At 42.5% G+C, this 27,646-nt stretch overlaps 1 protein-coding gene across 9 annotated transcripts in view; it reads right to left on the reverse strand.

Moving 5' to 3' along the window:
* The window catches only part of r3hdm1 (R3H domain containing 1), a 139,011-nt gene that overhangs the window by 67,219 nt on the left and 44,146 nt on the right, over positions 1-27,646 (reverse strand). For 6 of the 9 annotated variants that reach the window (XM_078403401.1, XM_078403408.1, XM_078403402.1 and 3 more), the window contains exons 3-8: positions 25,299-25,503; positions 20,939-21,148; positions 9,406-9,447; positions 7,903-7,992; positions 2,704-2,827; positions 2,530-2,608 (exon numbers count right to left, since the gene is read on the reverse strand). In XM_078403401.1, the coding sequence (XP_078259527.1) occupies positions 2,530-2,608; positions 2,704-2,827; positions 7,903-7,992; positions 9,406-9,447; positions 20,939-21,109 (506 nt within the window). In that variant the 5' untranslated portion in view covers positions 21,110-21,148; positions 25,299-25,503. The remainder of the gene's footprint in view (positions 1-2,529; positions 2,609-2,703; positions 2,828-7,902; positions 7,993-9,405; positions 9,448-20,938; positions 21,149-25,298; positions 25,504-27,646) is intronic. The other 3 variants (XM_078403403.1, XM_078403404.1, XM_078403406.1) reach the window with 3 other exon arrangements.

The raw sequence follows: 27,646 nt of genomic DNA on the forward strand, positions 1-27,646 counted from the left end.
ATGATTCCAGGAATGAGTGGGTTAGCATATGATAAGTGTTTGACAGCACTGGGCTTCTACTCACTGGAGTTTAGAAGGTTGAGGGGGGACCTCATTGAAACTTACAGAATAATGAAAGGCACAGATAGAGTGGATGTTTCCACTGGTGGGAGTCTAGGACCAGAGGTCATCGCCTCAGAATTAAAGGGTGCTCTTTTAAAAAGGTGAGGAGGAACTTCTTTAGTCAGAGGGTAGTTAATCTGTGGAACTCATTGCCAGAGGGCTGTGGAGGCCAAGTCAGTGTATATTTTTAAGGCAGCGATAGACAAATTCTTGATTAGAACAGGTGTCAAGGGTTATGGGGAAAAGGCAGGCAAATAAGATAAGGAGGCAGAGATCAGCCATGATTGAATGGCGACAAAATGGGCCAAATGGCCTAATTCTACTCCTATAACTTGTGAACTTGCGAAATAAAATCGTCACGGTCAGGCACAAATGTTGTAGTTAATGTGCACAAGACAAAAATGTTATTTAGTTCCTTAAGGATACTGTCCTAAGATACAATCACAATTATTTTTTTTAATGGATTTCAAGCATGCAAGACAAATTCAAGGCCAAAAAGGGCTCAAGAACAGAGCATAGTCTTGAACCTGCATTATTTTGTCAGGGCAAAAGAGTAAAATGTATTTGTGCTGAAAAGAAAATAACATAGTTCTGGCTTTCCCTTTTCGCAGCGGATTTTTGAGAAGAACAGGGATGAAACTGACCACTATTCCAATTGGACCAGCAAAAGTACCGCTATGTGTATCTCCAACAACATTAGATTTTAATGACAATATGCTCGCACTTTCAGTCCCAATACATTTGCAAGGGCCTGCTTTGACGTCAGGAGAAATAGTTGAAATTTCTGTTTTTTTGATCAGTGAAAGAGCTATGTAACAACGATAGCTTAATAAGGACTGGGTGCTTTTAACAAAAAAAAACAAAAAATACAAAACTGTCAATTGACATGAAGGCTAAAATTTGAAGGCAAAATTTTTTCGAAGTTAAAGCAAGAAATTATTCATCATTCAATCATTTTAATAGCTGGGTGTTGTGAAGGGAGTTCCCAGATGTATCACGGTCGAATGCCCATTAGAAAAAAATTACAGCATGGGCGAAGCTATTCCGTTTTGCCTGTGCAAATATTTTAACTCTCACCTAATTTAGTCCCTCTCTCGGCTGCCTATTCTTTCACAGAATTACAAGACATTATTGGGCACCTTTGCATTGTTGCCAATTACTTCAAATCGAAACAATGCAATTTGTTTTTTAAATACATGGATCAACTTGATACACACATATACCTTTGTCAATGTCCAAGTTTGACTTTTGCTTGGTTACAGTACAAAAACTGAAGGCATTGATTCAAAAGTACATAAAACCATTTAAAGGATACTTCTTTAAGTTGTTATTGAATTATTTGAGATGGGCAAAGCTCTTTATTCTTAAGGAGCCATTTATACTAGTTCTATTTGATAGAGAAGTTACTGTTCTGCTACCTTTAAATTAAGTGTCCGTTGTGCACTTATCAACAAGAAATTTACATTTTCCAATTGCAGTTTGTGATCCAGAGTTCAAAGCTTAAGAAATGGTCAAAGACTACTGATAATTAGATTTTTTTTGAAAATCACATTTGTCTTTTTAAATTCTTATTAATCAATCAAAAAAATCTTAAAATATATGCACACATCTACACTCATAATGAGAGAGCTGCAGACACCCATGTGCTTAAATTTATAAAAATATAGAAATGTCCTCAGCAGTGTCGAATGATGAATTGGTCATTGAAAAATTAGCCTAATTTTCAGAAAAGAAGCTTAAAAAGACCCCTCACCCTCCTTTGAGAATATTGAACATTGGTAGTCTAGCAGCTGTGATTTTCTTGTGGGACTCAAGGCGAAATCAATTTTGTTGGCAATGTGTTGCCATCTCATCTATGTAGAACCTTTAGAAATGATGATGCTTCCAGGACTGAGAAAACAGGTGATGCAAAAGTCATAACTTCTGCCTTGGCTGGGTAGAATGATAGGGACATACCATTCCTGTAACTAACTGAGAAGGTAAACTTAATAACTGACATTAGATCAAGAATAAATTTGATCTCCAAAACACAAAGAAAGAATAAATACTTTGGACCTCTTCATTGATTATGCCTTTGACATGGCAAAGTCCTGAAGTGACTGATTATTTGTAATAAGTAGATTAACATCTAAGATTTGTGTACTCAATTTACCTCGTGCAAATTACATCATTGTTCTGCCTCCATTTAAGCAGCAACAAGAGTGGAAGTATCAGGTGAATCATGAATGATCCCAGCATAAAAGTCTTAGGATAGTTATAGCAAGTGAACACGTATTTAGATGGTTAAACTGCCCTGAGTGAGTAAATAATAATTGTTTTGCTCTTGGTAATAAAACTTCTGACTGTAAAAAGCAACAAAAAAATCAGCACAGTATACATTAAAATATTGCATTTTCTCCAACAATCCACGTTAATTTTTATATATACCTGGGATTATTTTTCAAAGTATTTACTAAAAATTCATGCAGATCAATTCCAGTGGAATCTGTATATTCTTGGCTGGAATCTGTTTAAAAGAGATGAGAATTTAAATTCATTCAAATTATTCAGCAGGGTCCTAAAATCTCTAATTATTTTTGTGAATTAAAAAGCAGTGTAAACCTCTTGATAACATTTTTTTAGGTATTTTTTCTGGTTTGTCTGTGCACTCTTCCTTTTCAGCTTCATCATTCGCAAGTTGCTCTTCCTTATCAAATGTCTGTGTTAATTGTAGTTGAATTTTATCCTGTGTAAAAACAAAAATTGTTGCTGTTCAAAAATTAGAAGAAACAGATGTATTCAACATATTTAGTATGGTGTGTGGAGTTTTTAACAATACTGGTGTCCAAGGTCACATGTTATTTCTTATGAAATATTTCATCAATTTTCTCTAACTGACCTCAATACTTGGCAGATGCCCTAGATGGTATACCACTGATCCACTCTGCCAGTGACAGAGAAAATACATTTGCAGTTTTTACTTTTATTTTTAATATAAGCAAAATAACTGTGCCAATATAGTACTGAATGTCAGATGATGTAACCTTGAGATTGCACACCTAACTCCAGTAAACAAATAATAGCAGTATGAAAAATAACAAACTTCATAAGAGACCTAGAATTGCTGTCAAAATATGAAATTGTACAATTACATATACATAAGCCTTTTATGTCTCTTAATTTTATTTCGTTTTAGTCAAATTTCAAAACAAAATCATCAGAATTTTTCAAACATTTGTGTACACTAATGTTGTGAGATGATCTGACTTATTGCCCTTGACCACACAACTGAACCAGGGAACTCCAGTAACTTGATATCAGCTGACAACAAACCCAAGAACAACCTAAAGATCAGACTAATGTATGACAAATGCTGAAATATGATAAAAAATAAAAAATGAGTGCAAGAAGTGGATCACAAAATACGTCTAACAAAATATGGCTGAAAACACAAAGTTTTACAGAAAATATATTCTCGCTGTTTTATCCTTGTCATATTTGCCCTCGCTGATATCATTGTATCTTCGCAAGTTCCTCATATAAGTCAACTCATCAGTGAGCGTAAGCATCTCATCAAACTATCTAACAGCATTTTCAGTGGCCATATACATAATCAGTAGGCAGTTATCAACAACATAGAACATACTTTGTGCTTTGCCATAGTTATTGTATAGGTTGTTGCAAAGACCTCAGAAGTGGACATTGGCCATGCCCAGATCTTGTCCTGTGTGGACAAGCCCCACTATGGCATGACAAACTGAACAAGGCAGGGCGGATAGGTTCTGTGTTAAGTCATGATTTTGTGTCTCCATTATAGACTGTGGCAGTTTGGATCACAATGAGAGCCATGATGGAAGACATGCAGTCAGTGAATTGAACCAATTATAGACAAATACAGCATGGAAACAGGCCTTTTGAACATTTTCCAGAGGTAGATGGGTCTATTCAGAAATTTCTGTGATTGCTTCTGCAAGTATCCATGGTTATATTGTGTTAGCATTTTTAATTTGTTAAGGGTTCCTCTCTGGCTTTTCCTTATTTTGAAATAATGGAGACACTCTTGCCCTCATGTTGCCTTCATTATTTTCTTGTCCGAGTTTCTCATCACATGTTCATATTGTCACTTTAGTTGATTGCATGCTGATATTATTTTTTATGGACAGTCGCGTATTGTATTTACACTATATAATCTGTCCCTTGCCTTACTGACTAATGAAGCCGAATGGGCAATCTTCCCCAACAGTACTTATACTTATTGCACAAAAGCTTGCAAGGCTTCGAAGCTTAACGGTGTGCAAGATGTCTTAAAACTGCTCATCTGTATCATAATCTCTAGCGTTTTGCCTGGCAGACTGTCTTCCCTTCCCTCCTAAATACATCAGCTCTTTCCGTCTTCATTTTGTCTCCAAAGTTTCCATCTATCCTCACACAAAAGACACCAAAAGAAATGTAGACATGACATACTGATGCTGTTATCACTCCTCAGGCAAAGTGCAAATTTTCATGTTGTACCTTATATTTCTTAACATCACTTTCTTCTCTGCTGCATTTTTTAACAGCTTTGCAAAACTGGTAACTTCTTGTTTAACCATGCTAAGTCATTGCACTCTTTCGATTGTCTTATTATTGGAGGTTAAGTACTGGAATAAAAGCCCAGAAAAGACTGAAAATAGATCATGCACCTACTGAAGGAATGGAAATTGAACAGTTGGCCAAGGATGGACTATTCAGTTGACTGCCCAGCAACAAGTACAAGGTTACATTTTTGATGTGCAAAATATCACACTTTACCTGAATCTCTCATGTAAGTCAAAGAAACAATAGCATGACATATCTTTAGGATATCTAAACCGCAAGTCATTAAATTATCACTTTAATACAAAAACAAGGCTGTTATGACTTCCAGGAATGTAATACTCGAGGTAAATCAGTTGATCAGCCTAGTCATGTCACCAGATTTAACGGCATATTAAATTAAGAGGTCCTTCTACAGTTGTACCGGGCCCTGGTGAGACCGCACCCGGAGTACTGTGTGCAGTTTTGGTCTCCAAATTTGAGGAAGGATATTCTTGCTATGGAGGGCGTGCAGCGTAGGTTCACTAGGTTAATTCCCGGAATGGCGGGACTGTCGTATGTTGAAAGGCTGGAGCGATTGGGCTTGTATACACTGGAATTTAGAAGGATGAGGGGGGATCTTATTGAAACATATAAGATAATTAGGGGATTGGACACATTAGAGGCAGGAAACATGTTCCCAATGTTGGGGGAGTCCAGAACAAGGGGCCACAGTTTAAGAATAAGGGGTAGGCCATTTAGAACGGAGATGAGGAAGAACTTTTTCAGTCAGAGAGTGGTGAAGGTGTGGAATTCTCTGCCTCAGAAGGCAGTGGAGGCCAGTTCGTTGGATGCTTTCAAGAGAGAGCTGGATAGAGCTCTTAAGGATAGCGGAGTGAGGGGGTATGGGGAGAAGGCAGGAACGGGGTACTGATTGAGAGTGATCAGCCATGATCGCATTGAATGGCGGTGCTGGCTCGAAGGGCTGAATGGCCTACTCCTGCACCTATTGTCTATTGTCTATAATATTAAATATTTGCACGGTGTGTTACTCTAGGAATATTCTCCCAAGTACTATCACACAAACTGTCGAGAATCCTGGCTGACCAGTGCTAAACTGAATACTATGCAACTTGAATTAAACTTTGAACTAAACATTCAACTTTTTACAGGATCATCTGTGAGAAAAATAAACGTCTCTCAGAGTATACTAAAACAAATCTCCAAGTCATTCCAATTTCAATCTGCATAGATCAGATTACCCACTCTCAGATTTTTTTTCTTTATCTTCCAGGAATACACAACTCTTTCCAGGGCTTTATTGTCCCATCTAAATTAAACACATCAAATGCAGCTTCATTCAAAGCTTAATAAACCTCTCATCAAAACAAATATCAGCCTTCATTATATATTAAAATAATGACATTCCTTTCAAAGACACCATCACTATGATGTAAATGGCAAGCTAATTTAAACAACGGAGACCAACAACCAGATACATCACTTTTATGGTCTTAATGTACAAATGTACACAGATCAGTATGCAATGGAGATAAAAAGACACAAGTCTAACCATTTTTCAAAATTAGTTCTGTGCCACATGGTAAATACACAATTCAATAGTGGTGAATTACCAGCCAAAATAACTTGTTCCATTTAATTATCCACGTCGCTTTTGCCTTTTTCTCCTCAGTCTTCTGGACCATTTCAAAGTTCAATGGAATTTCAGATCACAGCTTTTAATTTTTTGATTCATCACTACGAACGTGCAAATTAAAAGCTATTTTACAATTTCAGATCCTTGGCTGCAATTTCTTTCAATGGTAGGCCGTGACAATGTTGCTGACTATAATCAATCTTCAATTGTGATTTTTGATGGAGATTAAAATTATGCAATCCCATACAATGTTTTTAATTACTAGTTCCCAAATGCACACTTTTCTATTGCTAGTAGAATACATTACAGTAAACCCTCGTTATAATGGACCACAGGCATGGAGGTGTAGGTAAAAAACTGGGAACAGATTGGGAATGGGAAGTCTTAACCTACCTGATCTCCCGGTGACTCAGCACTTCAACTCCCCCTCCCATTCCCAATCTGACCTTTCTGTCCTGGGCCTCCTCCATTGTCAGAGTGAGGCCCAGCACAAATTGGAGGAACAGCACCTCATATTTCGCTTGGGTAGTTTACACTCCTGCGGTATGAACATTGACTTATCGAACTTCAGATAGTCCCTGCTTTCCCTCTCTATCCCCTCCCCCTTCCCAGTTCTCCCACCAGTCTTCCTGTCTCTGACTACATTCTATCTTTGTCCCACCCCCTCCCCTGACATCAGTCTGAAGAAGGATCTCGACCCGAAACGTCACTCATTCCTTCTCTCCAGAGATGCTGCCTGACCCGCTGTTATTCCAGCATTTTATGTCCACAGGCATGGAGGTGTTTGTTATTGCAGATTGTCCACTATAACCAACAAAGATATTAACATTGTATAAGTAGTAGAAACAAACAACTGCAGATGCAGGTTAATATGCAAAAGGACACAAAGTGCTGGAGTAACTCAGCAGGTCAGGCAGCATCACTGGAGAACGTGGATAGGTGACATTTTGGGTTGAGACCCTTCTTCAGGCTCTTGGTCCGGAACTGGGCCAGAAATCCATGTCAGTTGACAGCCCCCACCTGCTGGGGAGAAGCACGAATCGGGGGAGTCAGGTGGTGTGCAGGTAACGGACAGTGGTGCAGCAGCAGATACAACCTGGAAGTAGCCGAGGAAGCTGTGTGGGCCGGCGGTGTGCCAGCATTCTGCATGGCAGGGGAGGAAGTGCGAGCCAGGGGTGGCGCGGTTATCCTGTGCTGTATGCGGCGACGGAGGTGGAGCATGCAGTGGTGTGGGCAGCTAGTGCTGTAAATGCCGGGAAGGCGGGGCAGCTTGGGCTGTCGTCGGTAGGCGAGTCCGCTATAAACCGAAATCCGTTCTAAAGAGGTCCATTAAAATGAGGGCCTACTGTACTGAAAAATTGACCCCAATATTCAATCTTCTTCAATTTCTCTTTTTAGGGAACTTTTTATTGTGTTACAACCAAATAAACTCAAGTTAAAAAAGTAGCATTGGCTATGACATAGCTATTTGTAATTTTAATTTCTACACCATTGAGTATTAAACAAAATATTCAACCACTTTAAAGTAAAAAATTTAAAAATGTTGAATTTGCAAAAATCGTTACTGCAGACCAAGATTTTTACTTATTCAATGCACTGATGCATTTTACCTGATTCTCCTGTGGAACATCAGCTGTGGGCGGAGGAGAGGACTCGTCACACACAGCCAGGCTCCGCACTAGCTTTAACTTTGAATTTGACTGAAGGAAAACATTCATTATTAGGGCAAATGCAGGATCTAAAAATATTTCTAGTTTCATTTATTTCATCAGTAGTTAACTTGTTCCAACAGTATACCCTGTAACAGTTTAAAATGAGATCTGCAAGATCATTTTTAATTTCAAAATGTTTGAATGGGGCAAGGATTTGTTTGGATATCCCAAAATAAATGCAAATCTAAATTTATTAGATCAAATGATAATAACCTGGTTACAAGATATTGCAATGTTATGTTATTACAGGGTACAGACTTCAACATAGCTTGCCATACCAAAGTTCTTAAACAGCCGTCTCCACTTAAAAATGCTACATTCAGATTTGATAAACAATTCTTAAACAATCTTCTACAATCAGATCCTACCATGCAATTATCAAAGAATTGCACCTTTAGCTGAGCTATGAGAGGCATATAGTTTTACGTTTAAAATGAAGCTGCTCCAGTTAAAACAATATAAGCCATGTGTCAAAATCATGCTCATCCTGTTGTGAAGATCTAGAAAGTAAGGTGAAATTTGCCCAAGGAGATCACCATGACACCCATGAGTTTGCCAAGCGTTGCTTTGGAAAACACAGTTGAAAATAACTGAAAAAGTACTAATTTTAAAAACAAAAATTGTGGAAGAATGGAGTTTTGTGAAGGGAGGATTCCAGAGTTAAAGTTAGCCTTCATAAATATTAATATCAGCATTCTACACCAGGCAAGTACTGTGTGCAATTTTGTGCAATGTATTGAATGCTAATATTTCTACTTTACAGCCGACTTATTTCGAGATGGGTACTATTTTCCATAAAGTAAAATACTGTCATTTATTGTTGCACTTTTGAAACTATAGAAAATACATTTGATCACATTGCTAATCTTTTAAGATAAAGTTCTTCATGCCAGATAAAACATTTTTGCATGTTTTAAAAAATCTTAGGGACGTACATTACTTCGACTTGAATAAAACTGGCAAACACACAGTGCAAACAACGACATACACCCTTGATAACCAATTTCCAAAAAGCAACGAAAAATTTGCTTTAAACTATAAGCGTTAAGCACACAACCATGCACAATTAATATAGGTCCAAAATATTTTCACAAAATACAAAAATACACACACTTGGCAATCAAAATATATGGGTACATCTAAAAACACCCAAATAATTCAAATTCAAGTCAGCATAATAGAATCAGTGAGCTTTATTAAATAAAGCAACAAACCAACAAAGCACTGCAACGACTTGTTTTTTTAAATGACAAAACTGTATCAAAAACGCATGCACAAGAATATAATGCTGCATTATATGAAGCCATATTTAAATAAAACACATTTCTTGCAAACAATTGTCATAATAATTACAAGCACAAATCACTTCTTCTGACATGCTGTGAGACACTTCTACTATACCTTGGACCTTTTTCCCTGCTGTCCAAGACTTTGTATTTGTCTCTGTACAGTGGACAAGATATCATTACAGTAAAAACTTGTATGATAATAAATTTGATGGATGCAACTTACAATATCCATCTGATCCAAATGACAGCAAGATCCAGGCGTTTAACCCAGAATACAATGTTCAAATGCAAGCCTGTGATAACTCATCATAAATCGTCGGTGCAATTCAACAGGATTTTTAACAAAGCAATTCAGTTTTAAAAAATCTTCCATTTCTCCCTATTGACAATGTAACATTGACATTTTAGAAAAATGTGGGGGAAAAAAGTTGATCGTTGCCAGGCTGTATAGTGGCACAGCTGCCTCATTGCTCCAGCGAACAGGGTTCAAGTCTGGCCTCTGGTGCAATCTGTGTTGAGTTTACACTTTCTCCAAAGAAAGCCACGGATTTCTCTCAGGAGCTTCACTTTACTTTCCCACGCCAAAGGTGTGTAGATTGATAAGTTAAATAATCAATGAAAATTGCCCCATGTGAGTAGTAAAATCTCAAGAGATGGAGGTGAATGCGGGGAGAATAAAATGGGATAAGTGTACATGGGTGCTTGGTTGGCAATGCTCAATAGGCTGAACGGACCATTTTTAAAGCTCTATGACTTGACAAAGCTCCATCATAACTTAATAAATGAATATCCTCCAACAAAGTTAAATTGTGCCAGAAAATGTGCTTTGTCTATACCATTAGAATATATTTAGTAGCTTTTACTTGAATGCACCCTATTACAAGTGAGTGATTCAATATAAAAAAACTATAAACACTGTTGATGTTGAGTGGGTGGGAAATGGGTTATATTTTGTAAGAATATCAAGTTATTTAGTTTGAGATGCAGAACAGAAAAGCATAGCCATTGAAGACACCAAAGAAACAACGAACTAGCTCCAGTGATGGTAAGGTGAGATTGAATGGACTTGGCCTCTATTCTGTGGACTATCATTGCAAAAATAAGAAAGACCTCAAAGTTGAAAGTAGGCACAATGGACTTAACGCAGGGAGGTGCTCACCTCTGGTTGGAATTAAGAACTGGGGTCACGATCTCAAAATAAAAGATCATTCATTTTGGATTCAGATGAAGATTTGTTTTTCATATCCTTTTATCCTTGTCTTTACTTTTATTTATAATTAGACCAAGTGGACCTGTTGGGCCCATTCCTCATAGAGGGGGAAGGGGGAAGGGGGAAGGGGGAAGGGGGAAGAGGGTAGCACCCTCAACCCCCCACTCAATCCCCCTTATCCCACTCCATCCCCCTACCCCACCCCCACTTGCACCTTCCCTGCCCCCACCCCCCCAGCCCTGCCTCCACACCCCTTCCCACTCCTATTTCCCCCTCCCCCCCACCTCACCCCCCTCCCCCCACCCCCACTCTCTCTGCCTGCACCCCACTCTCCCCCCCAGCCCTACTCTCCCCCCCACCCCTCTTTCCTCCCCTACTCTCATTCTCCCCCAACACCACGCTCTCCTTCCCCACCCCTTCCCCCGACCCTCTCTTCCCCTCACCACCACCCCCCTTCCTCACTGTCCCCCTTCCCCCCACCCCTCCTCCTCCACACCCCCATCCCCACTCTTCCCTCCTCCCCACCCTAGCCTGCCCTCCTCCCCAGCCCCACTCTCCCCCCCACCCTCCCCTCCCCCACTACCCCCCTTTCACCCTCACTCCCACTCTCTCCTCCTCCAACCCCGTCCTTCCCCGCTCTCTCCTCCAACCCCCTCCTTCCCCACTCCTCTCCGCGGACCAGTTGGCGACAAAAGCCACTTACCACTATCCGTGCGAGGAGGGAGGAGGAGGGAGCTCCGGAGTGCGGCGGCCGTTGTTGTGGCCCGGCTGAGCTGGGACTACTCGAGGACGGCGGCGGCTGAGACCCGGCAGAGGTGGGGGGCAAATAGTGCGGCAGGGCGGCTGTGGGCTGGGACTACTCGAGGCGGATGGTGCGGCGGGAGGCGCGCACAAGATGGTGGAGCGTGAGGAGGAGGAGAGTGGCCGCCATTTTATTGGACTCACGACGGGGCCGTCGGTGGAAGCGGCTCTCGTCGACACCGCCATCGGTGGAAGCGGCCGCTGAAGGAGGAGGAGAAGCTGCCCGCTGCGGCTTGTGTGCGGTAATGGTAATTATTTGTCCCACACCGGGGAAATTTACAGTGTTATAGCAGCAAAATGGATAGCAAGAGATCATTCATCTATATCTATATATATCTATCTATATATAAACATAGCACAAAAAGTAAGGAAATTTGTGTTTGGTAGATTATTTCTTTGTTGCAACAATGCTTCTTGGCAATAAATCTTATACCGTTGGAAAGCCTGTTTATTTCCCTTTTAAATGGTGCCACATTTGTAAGGAACATGCATTTGTGGGATGAGCAGCAGAGCCCATGAAAAATCTGCCAAATCTTCTCTGTCAATGCCAAACAGCTTATTCTGCCATTGACTCTTGTTCGGTGTTGTTTGGTGGATTGGATGATTGAAGTTTGAAGAAACAAGACATATTGGCAATTTAATAATTTATTCATTTAATAAACAGGAGCCGTAGTAGCGTGTGGAAGAACCATACACAGCCACAACAGCCTGGCACCTCCTCCTCATGCTGGTCACCAGCCTGGTCACACACTGTTGTGGGATGGCATCCCATTCTTCAACCAGCATTTGTCGCAAGTCAGCCAACGTGGTTGTGTTGGTCACTCTGGCACGAACAGCACGCCCAAGCTGATCCCACAAGTGTTCAATGGGGTTGAGGTCAGGACTGCTGGCAGGCCATTTCATCCTCTCCACTCCCAAATTCTGGAGGTAGTCTCTGAGAAACCCTGCTCTGTGGGGGCGAGCATTGTCATCTTGGAGGATAGAGTTCGGTCCCAGACTGTGGAGATATGGGATTGCCACTGGTTGCAGAATCTCATCTCGATATCTCTCTGCATTGAGATTGCCTCCAATGATGACAAGCCTCGTTTTTCCAGTGAGGGAGATGCCGCCCCACACCATCACACTGCCTCCACCAAAAGATGTTACTCTATGGGTGCAGCAATCAGCATAGCGTTCTCCGCGTCTTCTCCACACTTTGACCCTATGATCCAACTGCCGTAGGCAGAATCTGGACTCATCGCTGAACATAACGTTCCTCCACATGTTCAGGTTCCAGTGCACGTGTTGCCAACACCAGCGCAAACGGGCCTGACGGTGAAGGGCAGTCATGGCAGGCCTCCTGGCAGCCCTATGAGACCGGAGATCGGCTGCGTGCAGTCTGTTCCGAATTGTCTGGGCAGAGAGCCGTCGGCCATATCGTCCTGCAAACCTTGACTGCAAATCTGTAGAAGACAGCCTACGGTTCCTAAGTGCTGACAGGGTGAGGAAACGGTCTTCTTTGGGTGTCGTCTTCTTGGGACGCCCACTTCGCGGCCTGTCTCTGACATCCCCCGTTATATGGAACTTGGCCTTCACTTTGGAGATGGTACTAGGGTTCACTCCAAATAATGCCGCAACTTGGTTTTGCGGAACACCAGCTTGAAGTTGCCCTATCGCACGGGCCCTATCCAGATCAGTCAAACGTGGCATGCCGATTCTTGGAGCAGACACCTACTGACCACTGTAGCAGGGCCCATGCTCACAGATGCTGCCAATCAGGTGCCAATCAGGCACCCGATTGTCAGCACCTGGGGGTACCAGAAGCTCAAAACAAGAGTCAATAGCAACAGCAGAATAAGCTGTTTGGCATTGGCAGAGAAGATTTGGCAAATTTTTCATGGGGGCAACCCATATACTCAGCTCTGCTGCTCATCCCACAAATGCATGTTCCTTACAAATTAGGCAACATTTAAAAGGGAAATAAATAGGCTTTCCAACGGTATAAGATTTATTGCCAAGAAGCATTGTTACAACAAAGAAATAATCTACCAAACACAAATGTCCTTACTTTTTGTGCTATGTTTATATATATTATACACCACTAAAACTCAGATCTTGTTTATATGTATGTATATATATCCATATGTTTTTCTGTGATTTTGCCAAAACGGTGAACCATAGCGCCACAATTTCTTGCGCCACCTTAATCACCACTCTCGCGGAGACTGTTTTTAACAAGTTTCATTTAAATCGGTCTTAAGTTTTAAGTTGGAGACATTTTAAAGTTCAAAAATCTCATTTATAAACACATTTTTCCAAGGGGTGCTATATATAAAAATAAAATTTTATGCAAAGAAGGGCTGGGGTTTTTGCAAAGATGTTTCAGTCATCATTTCGACAATGTATAGGGACATGGTTACGGTGAAGGAAAATAATGTTGCATGCAAGATCAGCCTTGATCTTGATGAATGGTGGAGCAGGCTTGCGGTGCTAGACAGTCTATTCCCACTCCTATTTCTGATGTTCTGAAAAGTGCAAAGTGGTAACTTCAGATGAACACAAGTCCAAAACTAAACCAAATCAGTGAATCCAGATCACACCACAAAATACTGGTGATTGCAAAAATCATCAATTAATTAAATATTAAAGGAATGAACAAATAAAATCCTCATTATGACAACTTATCCTACAGATTGCTCGAAAAACCCACCAGAATGTCCAACGTCCTTCTGAAAATGAGAAAAGCCATTTTTTTTCATGCCTATGGGCACCGACTTTAAGACTACTGCTATCACCCCAATGACAAAGCAAAGCAAAGTAACATGGCTTGAAGACTACTATTTGGTGGCTCCGACGTCCACCATCATGAAGTACTTCATGAGTCTGGTAAGCTGGTGATGTCAGCAAAATGAAGAAATTGGTCATCGGATTCAGGTAGCTGGGGCCTACATACCCCCGTTGGTATTAATGGTGCTGCAGGAGAGATGGTCAAGAGCTTCAAGTTCCTGGTGTGAATAACACCAACAATTCGCCTTGGTCCAATCACAGTCACACTTTGGGCAAGAAAGCACACCAATGCTTCTACTTCCTCAGAAAGCGAAGGAAATTTGGCATGTTTCCAAAGAGTCTTACCAATTTGTATAGAAGCATCACAGGAAATATCCTATCCAAATGTATTCTAGGTCAGTATGGCAAATGCTCTGCACAAGACACCAGGAAATTGTAGCGTTGTGAAGGCAGCCCAGTCAATCACACAAAACCAACTTCCACCTCAAACCTCCCCCCCCCCCCCCCCCCCCCCCCACACCAAAATCAACTTCCAACTTTCCTCCTTCCTGTCTCGGGAAGGCAGCCAACATAGTCAAAGACCACTCACACTCCATCATTCCTTCTTCTCTCCTCTCCAATTGAGCACAAAATACAAACGCTTGAAAACAGGAATCTCCAGATTCAAGGACATCCTTTTCCCGAACGTAAGACTCTCAAACAGACCACTCAATAAATAGGGATGAATTTCCAGATCTTCCTTTCTACCTCGCTGTGGCTCATTCAATTTTATTAATTTGCTTTTTCTCTGTAGCTGTAACACTATAGATAACCTTTTATCTCAAACTGCCGGCGTGACATCAGCCGCCTCAAATTTTCCACTCCCGACTAACTCCAACCTCTCCCCTCCAGAACGTGCAGCCCTCCACTCACTCCGCAACAACCCGGACTTGATAATTAAACCCGCTGACAAGGGAGGGGCTGTGGTAGTCTGGCGTGCTGACCTCTACCGCACCGAGGCCAGACGACAACTATCAGACACCTCTTCCTACCTATCCCTGGACCATGACCCCACCGATAAACACCAGACCTTTATCAGCAGCACCATCATCGACCTCATCACCTCCGGCGATCTACCCCTCAGTGCCTCCAATCTCATAGTTCCCCAGCCCCGCACGGCCCGTTTCTACCTCCTACCCAAAATCCACAAACTCAACTGTCCCGGCAGACCCATTGTCTCTGCCTGCTCATGCCCTACCGAACTTATCTCTACCTACCTCGACTCCATCCTATCCCCCCTGGTTAAATCCCTCCCCACCTACGTCCAAGACACCTCACACGCTCTCCATCTCCTGGATAACTTCCGGTTCCCAGGCCCCCACTCCCTCATTTTCACCATGGATGTCCAGTCACTCTACACCTCCATCCCCCACAAGGATGGTCTCGAAGCCCTCCGTTTCTTCCTCGACCGTAGAACCAGCCAATCCCCATCGACCAACACTCTCCTCCGCCTAGCAGAGCTGGTTCTTACCCTCAACAACTTCTCCTTTGACTCCTCCCACTTCCTCCAAACCAGAGGCGTAGCTATGGGCACTCGCATGGGCCCTAGCTACGCCTGCCTCTTTGTCGGGTACGTCAAACAATCCCTGTTCCAGACGTACACTGGCCCCATCCCCGAACTCTACCTCCGCTACATCGATGACTGAATTGGTGCTACCTCTTGCACCCATGCAGAACTCACTGACTTCATACACTTCACCTCCAATTTCCATCCTGCCCTTAAATATACCTGGACTATCTCTGACATCTCCCTCCCGTTTCTGGACCTCACCATCTCCATCACAGGAGACAGACTAGTGACGGACATTTACTACAAGCCCACCGACTCGCACAGCTATCTGGACTACGCTTCTTCCCACCCGGTCCACTGCAAAAAGTCTATCCCCTACTCCCAATTCCTCCGTCTACGCCGCATCTGCGCCCGGGATGAGGTGTTTCAGACTAGGGCTTCCGAGATGTTCTTCAGAAAACGGGGCTTTCCCTCCTCCATTATAGATGAGGCTCTCACTAGGGTCTCTTCTACATCCTGCAGCTCCGCTCTTGCTCCCCCTCCCCCCACTCGCAACAAGGACAGGATCCCCCTCGTTCTCACCTTCCACCCCACCAGCCAGCGGATCCAACATATCATCCACCAACATTTCCGTCACCTACAACGGGACCCCACCACTGGCCATATCTTCCCATCCCCTCCCCTCTCTGGTTCCGCAGAGACCGTTCCCTCCGTAACTCCCTGGTCCACTCGTCCCTTCCTACCCAAACCACCCCAACCCCAGGCACTTTCCCTTGCAACCGCACGAGATGCAACACCTGTCCCTTTACCTCCCCCCTCAACTCCATCAAAGGACCCAAACAGTCTTTCCAGGTGAGACAGAGGTTCACCTGCACCTCCTCCAACCTCATCTATTGCATCCGCTGCTCTAGATGTCAACTTATTTATATCGGCGAAACCAAGCGCAGGCTCGGCGATCGCTTCGCTGAACACCTGCGCTCGGTCCGCATTAACGCAACTGATCTCCCGGTGGCCCAGCACTTTAACTCCCCCTCCCATTCCCAGTCTGACCTCTCTGTCATGGGCCTCCTCCAGTGCCATAGTGAGGCCCGCCGGAAATTGGAAGAGCAGCACCTCATATTTCGCCTGGGCAGTTTGCAGCCAGGTGGTATGAACGTCGACTTCTCCAACTTCAGATAGCTCCTCTGTCCCTCCCTTCCCCTCCTCCTTCCCAGATCTCCCTCTATCTTCCTGTCTCCACCTATATCCTTCCTTTGTCCCACCCCCGACATCAGTCTGAAGAAGGGTCTCGACCCGAAACGTCACCCATTCCTTCTCTCCCGAGATGCTGCCTGACCTGCTAAGTTACTCCAGCATTTTGTGAATAAATCGATTTGTACCAGCATCTGCAGTTATTTTCTTACACTATAGTCTACCTTCTGTTTATTTTCTCTTTTGCACTACCTGATGAAAGTGTGGTATGATTTGTCAGGATAATGTGTAAACAAAGTTTTTCACTGTGCACATGACAATAATAAACCAATATCAAGGCCAACACCAGATTCATAGCCGTGTGCTTGGGTCTTTAAATAAGCTATATAGTTGAACAAATCCACAGCAAATATTAACAGCGATAACAGATTCTTGGACCAAGTATAAGACATTGCAAACCTAGAACTGCCTCTTAGATCAGAGAACAGCCCAGTCACTCAGAATCACATTTCAAATGTAGTAGCTTTTTTGGCCATCTTATTTATGTTGAGGTCCACCACAAAGATAGACCTACTTGAAGTGGCAGCACAGAGGTCCACCTTTGTTGATGATGGAGAACAGAACCCTTTAATAGTGTATCTGAACGCCTCAAAGTCTCATCGCATCAGGAGAAACAGGGGGATGGAAATCTGTCTGCCTTGGTAAATCCATTTGCCTCCCTGTTGAGTAAGTAGATCTAACTTTCTATGTCTACCACAGTCCATCGTGAGACTTGGGCTCATTCTACAAGTCAGTCATGATATTATGTGCAAGAAGGAACTGCAGATGCTGGTTTAAACCGAAGAGCGACACAAAAAGCTGGAGTAACTCAGCGGGACAGGCTGCATCTCTGGAGAGAAGGAATAGGTGACGTTTCGGGTCGAGACCCCTCTTCAGACTTCTGTTGCGGAAGGTCTCTGCGGAAAGCAGGAAAGGGTGGAGATGGAAAGATGTGACTAGTGGTGGGATCCCGTTGGATGTGGCAAAAATGTTGGAGGATTATGTGCTGTACGCAACAGCTGATGGGGTGAAAGGTGAGGACTGGGGGGCTCTGTCCCTGTTGCAACTGGGGGGAGGTGGAGCAAGAGCAAACCTAGTGAGGGTCTCCTCTATGATGGAAGTGTTGAACCCCCGTTCCCTTAAGAATGAGGACATCTTAGATGTATGGAACAACTCATCTTGGGCACAGATGAGACATAGACAGAGGAAGTGGGAGTAGGGGATAGAGTCCTTACAGGAAGCAGGGTGGGAAGATGTGTAGTCTAGATAGATGTGGAAGTCAGTAGGTTTATAATAGATGTCAGTCAATTGTCTATCTCCTGAGATGGAGACGGTGATAAAGAAATGGTAGTGAGATGTTCCAAGTGAAGTTGCTTCTACATGATATGACAATGATATTCCACGTTACTTACAGAACATTACAACACAAAACAGCTTATAACATACAATTCCAAGACACAATTGAAATGTTCAGTGGGAAAATAAGAATATTAGTATTCAACATTATTCAATAGCTATGTGCTGGCACTGAATATCAGTTTACCATCTCCATTTATTATATTGATTAAAAGTTTTTCCAGTATTAAACTTTAATCAGGTGCGCATGCTACAATGATTGGAATTACAGCATGCATCAAAAGAAGTTGTCAAGACTTAATTGCAACTCAAAAAAAAGTAACATGTTATTAAGGCGCAAGGTGCCTGAAAGCAAGACCCCTGTGACTTCACCATAAAAAAATCTTGGAACTCAAAGGCAGTGAGTCACAACAATCAGTGTGTATGAGTATCTTATTTATGCCTTTGAGCATACTTCAGGAGGGCCAATAAGCAAATTATTTGAAAGTAAAGCTCACATATAAACGAAAAGCAAGAATCTTATTACTGATAGTTTCTGCTTTAATCATTAACCTCAGATACTTCTCATGGTGTGCGATCAAAATGTCATAATTAATCTTGTGACCATGATCCCATGTTTTCTACATAGATCATGACACAAATAAGTACTGTGCTTTAAATAGTAGTCATTGATAAGATCTGCCTTAGAAAGCAAATGCAGAAAATCAGTTCCCTGCAACTATCATTGTCTTCTTCAATATACTATATTACCATTACTAATTTAAGCGTTTGAATTTTTTAAAACAGGCATCTATCCTATATATTAGATTTTGAGTTGTGCATTAACTTGCTACTGGTAGGAAAGCCAAAGCTTCTCTCTGTTGATTATTTTGAATTAACTGGGAGCTCTACAAGAGTGCACGTTTACATTTCAAGAACATTAAGATCTAGGGAGACAGAGGAACTGAAAGAAATTTGCATTAGGCGAGAAATAGTATTGGGTAGACAGGGGGGGCTGAAGGCTGATAAATCCCCAGGGCCTGATGGTCTGCATCCCAGGGTACTCAAGGAGGTGGCTCTAGAAACCGTGGACCCATTGGTGATCATTTTCCAATGTTCAATTGATTCAGGATCAGTTCCTATGGATTGGAGGGTAGCTAATGTTATCACACTTTTCAAGAAAGGAGCGAGGGAGAAAACGGGGAATTATAGACCAGTTAGCCTGACATCGGTGGTGGGGAAGATGCTGGAGTCAATTATTAAAGAGGTAATAACGGCGCATTTGGATAGCGGTAAAAAGATTGGTCCAAGTCAGCATGGATTTATGAAAGGAGAAATCCTGCTTGACTAACCTTCTGGAATTTTTTGAGGATGTGACAAGTAAAATGGATGAAGGAGAGCCAGTGGATGTAGTGTATCTAGACTTTCAGAAAGCCTTTAATAAGGTCCCACACGGAAGATTGGTGACCAAAATTAGAGCACGCGGTATTGGGGGTAGGGTGTTGACATGGATAGAGAATTGGTTGGCAGACAGGAAGCAAAGAGTAGGAATAAACAGATCCTTTTCAGAATGGCAGGCAGTGGCGAGTGGAGTGCCACAAGGCTCGGTGCTGGGGCCGCAACTATTTACAATATATATAAAATGATTTGGATGATGGAATTAGAAGTAACACAAGTAAGTTTGCGGATGACATAAAGCTGGGTGGCAGCGTGAACTGCGAAGAGGATGTTAGGAGGTTGCAGGGTGACTTGTGTAGGTTGAGAGAGTGGGCAGATGCGTGGCAGATGCAGTATAATGGAGATAAATGTGAGGTTATCCACTTTGGCAGCAAAAACAAGGAGGCAGATTATTATCTCAATGGTGTCAGATTAGGTAAAGGGGAAGTGCAACGAGACCTTGGTGTCCTTGTACACCAGTCACTGAAAGTAAGTGTGCAGGTACAGCAGCCAGTGAAGAAAGCTGATGGCATGTTGGCCTTCATTACAAGAGGATTTCAGTATAGGAGCAAATAGGTCCTTCTGCAGTTGTATTGGGCCCTGGTGAGATCACATCTGGAGTATTGTGTGCAGTTTTGGTCTCCTAATTTGAGGAAGGACATCCTTGCTATTGAGGCAGTGCAGCGTATGTTCACGGGGTTAATCCTTGGGATGGAGGGACTGTCATATGAGGAAAGATTGGAAAGACTGGGTTTGTATTCACTGGAGTTTAGAAGGATGAGAGGGGATCTTATAGAGACGTATAAAATTATAAAGGGACTGGACAAGCTAGATGCAGGAAAAATGTTCCCAATGTTGGGGGAGTCCAGAACCAGGGGACACAGTCTAAGAATAAAGGGGAGGCCATTTAAAACTGAGGTGAGAAGAAACTTTTTCACCCAGAGTTGTGAATTTGTGGAATTCTCTGCCACGGAAGGCAGTGGAGGTCAATTCACTGGATGAATTTAAAAGAGAGTTAGATAGAGCTCTCGGGGCTAATGGAAGGAAGGGATATGGGGAGAAGACAGGCACCGGTTACTGATTGTGGATGATCAGCCATGATCACAACGAATGGCAGTGCTGGCTCAAAGAGCCAAATGGCCTCCTCCTGCACCTATTTTCTATGTTTCTAACAGTGAAAATAGGTTAAATTGGAAATCACATGTGTAATACCCAAATTGCTTCTACTGCAATTCAACATGAATGATGATACAATAATCATTACAATAATGATAACTACAATGAACATTAAAACATGATAAGTTTAGTAGATCTTACCTGAGAATCAATTCTCTTATCTGTGCAACCTTCATCCTTTTCCATTGCTTTTGATTCATGGTTTTCTGATTTGACTAGGTTTTCAGTCATTGATGTCTGCTTAAAGGTGCTCTCTTTAGCCCTCATTGCTTCAGCTTCTTCTTTTACAATACTAGTATCAGACATTGTCATTGAATAAGTTCACTCTGAATTCTACTAAAAATGGGATACCTGTAGCAAGACAAACAATCACAGTTTCACATTAAATTTAAAGTTTTCTCCTTCAATATGTTAGAATTATTAATAAATGTATTTCTATAAATTGGTACCCTTGATTATCTAAAGTAACCACAATCTATTAAATTCTAGACTTCTGACTGTTAGCAGCAATGTATTTCATTTGAGAAACAGGAAAAATTGATGTACAGAATTCCATTAATTTTAAGAATTGCATCTTCAAAGCCATTTGACAAATTGTTACATCATCACCAAGCATAAAAAACAGGGTGACAGTTTGTTAAACCAGTGTGAAGAGTGGCTCTTCACATGATAGATTGGATTCTAACATTTCAACATTTTCAGATCACAACAAGAAAGTGGCATTTAACATTAACACTAGATTTACCAAGAAGCTTCATGGTATAATTAGATAAACAGGCTTTTTATTAAATACCACCAAGTTGCTGTTCTAAAATGTTAAAACAGTTTCAGATTATAGGATTACCATAATTAGTACATTAGATTTTTAATTTTTGCTAAAACCATATTTTTAAACCAGGGTAATTTTAGATTTTATCCTGATTTGTGCTGAGTAAACCACAGTCAGTAAATGAAAAAGGAGACTGAGTTACCCTCATATCTGCCAAATGGGTTGAAATGGATGCACCCTGGAAGTACCAGATTAAAAAGGATCAGGCACTCTATTCACTACATGGCGACAGTTGACACTCATCAGCTAGGTTGTTGACAGCATAAAACAAGATCCTTGTACAATCCACAGTCTCTTGTCAATTCAATTGAACCAAAGGAAAGGAAAAAAGTATACACACGATAAAAACCATGAATTCGAAAATAAAATGCTTTATTTGAGCTTTGTTGCTTCTGGATTTTTTATGCATTAGAAATTGAGCAAAATGGATAAATATGTTAGAGCAGAAAATGCTCACTAGTCTGTGGTCATTTTCTGAGAATAGGTGGAGGGGTAGATAATGTAGAGAAAGAAGGGACTCTGCAGAAGGACTTGGACAGGTTGGGAGAGTGGGCAGAGAAGTGGCAGATAGAATATAGTGGAGCAAAGTGTGGAGTCATGCATTTTGGTAGTAGGAAGAAAGGCATGAACATTTTCCTAAATGGGGTGTGAATACAGAAATCGGAGGTGTAAAGGGACTTGGGAGTGCTGGTGCAGGATTCCCAAAAAGTTAATCTGCAAGTCGAATCAGTAGTAAAGAAAGCAAACTCAATGCTAGCATTTATTTCAGGAGGGCTTGTATGCAAAAACAGGGATGTCATGTAGAGGCTCTATAAGGCGCAGATAAGACCACATTTGGAATACTGTGAGCAATTTTGGGCACCATATCTGAGGAAGGATGTGCTGGCTCTGGAGAGGATCCAGAGGAGGTTTACAAGAATGATCCCAGGAATGAGTAGGTTAACCTATGATGAGCGTTTGTCGGCACTGGGCCTGTACTCGCTGGAGTTTAGAAGAATGAGGGGGGGCCTCATTGAAACATACAGAATAGTGAAAGGCTTGGATGGAGTGGATGTTTCCATTAGTTTAGTTCAATTTAGTGGGAGAGTCTAGAACTAAAGGTCATAGCCTCAGAATTAAAGGATGTTCTTTTAGGAAGGAAATTAGGAGACATTTCTTTAGTCAGAGGGTGGTGAATCTGTGGAATTCTTTGCCACAGAAGGCCGTTGAGGCCAACTCAGTTGATATTTTTAAGGTGGAGATAGATAGATTCTTGATTAGTACAGGTGTCAGAGGTTATGGGGAGATCGCAGGAGAATTGGGTTAGGAGGGAGAGATAGATCAGACATGATTGAATGGTGGAGTAGACTTGAAGTTTAAAGAAATACTACAAATGTTTCAAACTTTTACAAATGTACTACACACCAGCTGCATCTACATGGCACGGTCTCAGGAATGTGGCACATAACATCAAGGATCTCTATCATCTGCGCCATGCCCTCTACTCGCTGACAACCATCAGGCAAGAGGTACAGAAACCTGAAGATGCACATCACCATGTTCTGGAACAATTACTTTCCTGCAACTATCAGTTTACAAGCCTACCCACACAATCATAATCCTATCTCGATGAGAGACGATTGAAGACTTTCTCTTGCACTACCATAACTTTTTTTCCCTAATTGTGTTTTGCACTAATGTCGTTTCTTTTGCAGCATTTTTTTGAAGAATTTTGTATCACGCAGGAATAAATTATGCAAAATGTGTTTTAGTGATTGTATGTGTCATGTGCTTGTGATGCTGCAGCAAACACATTTTTAATTGGCATGTGTATAAGTACGATGAAGTACAGATACAATGAGCATAAGTAATTTGACATCATACTCCAGAAATGTCTTCATTAGTAATCTTTAATCAACAGTTGAACTACTTAGACTTATAATCCAAATAATTTTCAGATACATTTAAACACCAATGAAGTTTAGAAAAGCAGAAGCAAGAATGAGCCATTTGGGTCCATACACACACCAGTGAAATCATCTTATTTTGTTAAACCATGTCAGAATTGCGCAAGTTTCAGTACGGTTCCCTTCATTCTTCCAAACTCTAGCAAATGTTGTGCAGGTCAATGCAAATTTGTATGCACTTACTCTATGGCAAGTATATCTTTTCTTCAAAAAGGGGTTCAAAACTGCTCACAATGCTCACGGCAAGCTCCTGTATAATTTTAGCAAAACATCCTTTACTCCTGTACAGTTGAGGCCAACATACCATTTGCCCTCTTACCTGTCTGTTGTATTTGCACATTTGCCTTTAGTAACCTGTGTACAAGGGCATGCAGCTCAGTCTACACTTCAATATTCCTCAAAATATTACCACTTAAATAATATTCTACTTTATTGTTTTTTCTACCGAAATGCATAACTTCACATTTATACAGCTTCTGCACACTTAATTTGCGAAAATCACAATGAAGCCTCTGTGCTTCCTCTTCACAACCCCACCCAGTTTTGTGTTACAGCAAAGTTATGAATATTACATCTCCGGTCCCTTATCCAAAACAGTGATATATTTGGTGAATAGCTGTGGCCTAAGCATCGCCATTTTTCAACCCATGGACTCATTTAGTCTTTCTGCTTCCGAAAGTCACCAATTTTCAATCTAAGCCAAATGAATAATTCTAATTCCACACAGTTTAAATTTTGCAATATTAACCTTTTTGTGAGACTTGATCAAAGACATTCAGAAAATCCAAATATACATTACATCGTTGACCTCAACATATTCTCAGTCAAATCCACAAAAAAAATGACCAGTAGGTTTCTCATTCATAACTTCCAACATAATCAAGGACCTTTTTCACCCCGGACATTCCTTCTTGCCCCCTCTCCTGTTGGGAAGGTAGTACACAAATTTGAAAGCCTGTACCATCAGTTCAGGAACAGTTTCTTCCCAACTATTAAAGGTCTTCAGCATGATAATGGAATTTAACAGACAGACACAAGAAACCAGATGCTGGAATACTGAGTAAAATGCAAAAAGTGATTCAGCACCTCAGGCAGCATCTGTGGATGGAATAGACTGGTAATGTTTTGAGTCACGGTATCAAGGAAGGTGAAGCAAAATAGGTACAGGAGTTGATGGGCAGGTGTGACAGGGTCTAGCTTAATGACAAAGCAGGCTCAAGGTACTCCGTGGCCTATTTCACCTGGCATGTCAATAGGCTGAATGATTTTCTTTCATGTGGTACTGGACAATGATTGTTCAGTAACCTTGAATTTACATGAGAGCTCAAGATATGTAGTTTACAAGTTACTGTATTTATTTTGCTGTGATATAGCTTGGACTAATTAATTAATCCTGCACAAAATATAGTATTTTTAAGCAATATAACAGTTATCATTTTAGCATTAAGTCCACAGAATTAAAATCCCAATCACCACAGGAAAACGAAACATTCAATTTATGATTATAATTATGCATGGGAGAAAAAGAAAACTTGTTTATGGCACCTCAGAAGATAGTACGTCTTTTACTTGACCCAATTATTATACTTCTTTGCAGCTTAAAGTGCTCTCCCATTGTTTGCCTTTACTCTTTCAACTACTATTCCGCTCTCATTTTTATTTCTACGATCGTTACAAATGTAGGCTTTGAAGTACACAAAATCTATACTGGTTGATTCCATCTTACCATGCCCTCAGGACTTCTAAAGTGCTTCACTGTTTTGTAGACAAGTGTGACATCCACATTGTGGGATGCTGTTGTGCACAATCAGCAAATATGATGACTGGCCGTTTACTGTTTTGGTGATGTTTGAGGAGGGGAATAACGTAGGCCAGGATACCAGGAGAACTCCCTGCTCTTTCAATAGTGCAATGCGATCTTTTATGTCCACCTGAACAGAAAGACAATACCTTAAATCTGGAAATGAACACATGAGCAGTCATGTGGGAATATACAGACATGACTGCTCCAAAGCACACATTATCAGCACATTAATATACTGCACCATTTGTTTGCAATTTAAGTCAAATTAAAACATAGCGAGGGGCTTTGAACAATTCAAAAATTGCATAGATAACAGTACTTGATGGTAGATGGTTTAAGCCATTTGTGGGAAAAGATTTGGAATATTAAATACATTGGTTTAAACATTGGTTTTGATTTAGTGATTATATACACAGATCAGGAGGACGGGCCCAACGGGTAAGAGTGGGGCTGGGGGAGGAGAGAATGGGGGGTGTGGGGACGGGCCCAACGGGCCCGCTTTGAACGGGCACACTTGTTCTAGTCTATCTATCTATCTATATACTATTAAAACTCAGATCTTGTATGTATATATATATATTCCACTGATGTCGGCTGAATACGGCAATTTCGGCAAAACGGTGAACCGTAGCGCCACGATTTTTGTACGGCCTTAATCACCACGCGGTTCGCTGCTGGAAAATGATATTTTTATTTAATTCGGTCGCATATTTTGTAAGTTACAGAGGTTTTAAAGCGCTGCCCCCCCTCATTTATCGAAGTTTTGACAGAAGGGGGGCGCTGCGGTGCGGCAGTGCTCAGTACGCATGCGCGGAATCTCCTCACTCTGTACTCAGCACGCATGCGCGGCATCTCCTCACTCGCACCAAAACAATGGACGCCGTTAGCGGCGCCAGCCCGCGATCACCGGCTCACCTCTCCTCTCTCCCCTTGCTTCTCTCCTCTCTCCCACACCCGGGAGAACATCTCCCCGCTATCCCCCCACCCCCCCCCGGGCCTTTGAATGATGCGATCTCCCGAAGCCCCCCCCCCACCGGACTTTTCACTGATCCGATCACCCGCACCCCCCCCCCTAAGAGTGTGTCTGGGGGAGAGAAAATTGGGGGGGGGCTGAGAATGGGGAATGGGACAACAGGGGTAGTGCGGAGGGGAATTGGTGGTGGGGGAAAGAGGGGTACTGGGAAAAGGGGAGGTCCATATCCCTCCCCTCTCCCCCATCCCTCCCTCCCCCCTCTCTCCCCCTCCCCCCTCCCTCCCTCCACAAATACCACCCCATCTCTCATCACCCTCCCCCCCTCCCTCCACCCTCCATCCTCAACACATCCCTCCCTCCACCACTCCCTCCCCCTCGATCACTCCACACCTCCCTCCCCCAAACCTCCCTCTCCCTCCCTTCCCCCCTTCACTCCCTCACCCCCTCCCGGATACAATGGAAACCCTAAGAGGACGGGCCAAAGGGGAGAGTGTGGGGAGAGTAAGCTCCCCCATCCCTCCCTCCCCCTCTCTCCCCTCTCTCCCCCCCCTCCCTCCCTCCACAAATACCACCCCATCTCTCATCACCCTCCCCCCCTCCCTCCACCCTCCATCCTCAACACATCCCTCCCTCCACCACTCCCTCCCCCTCGATCACTCCACACCTCCCTCCCCCAAACCTCCCTCTCCCTCCCTTCCCCCCTTCACTCCCTCACCCCCTCCCGGATACAATGGAAACCCTAAGAGGACGGGCCAAAGGGGAGAGTGTGGGGAGAGTAAGAGTGGGGATGTGGGACGAGAGAATGGGGGAGTGGGGAATGGGCCCAACGGGCTCGCTCTGTCTGTCTGTCTGTCTGTCTGTCTGTCTGTCTGTCTGTCTGTCTGTCTGTCTGTCTGTCTGTCTGTCTGTCTGTCTGTCTGTCTGTCTGTCTGTCTGTCTGTCTGTCTGTCTGTCTGTCTGTCTGTCTGTCTGTCTGTCTGTCTGTCTGTCTGTCTGTCTGTCTGTCTGTCTGTCTGTCTGTCTGTCTGTCTGTCTGTCTGTCTGTCTGTCTGTCTGTCTGTCTGTCTGTCTGTCTGTCTGTCTGTCTGTCTGTCTGTCTGTCTGTCTGTCTGTCTGTCTGTCTGTCTGTCTGTCTGTCTGTCTGTCTGTCTGTCTGTCTGTCTGTCTGTCTGTCTGTCTGTCTGTCTGTCTGTCTGTCTGTCTGTCTGTCTGTCTGTCTGTCTGTCTGTCTGTCTGTCTGTCTGTCTGTCTGTCTGTCTGTCTTGTGAATATATATATATATTTTTTTGGGGTTTGA

The sequence above is a fragment of the Rhinoraja longicauda genome, chromosome 8 (assembly GCF_053455715.1).
Source record: "Rhinoraja longicauda isolate Sanriku21f chromosome 8, sRhiLon1.1, whole genome shotgun sequence".
Lineage (NCBI taxonomy): Eukaryota > Metazoa > Chordata > Chondrichthyes > Rajiformes > Arhynchobatidae > Rhinoraja > Rhinoraja longicauda.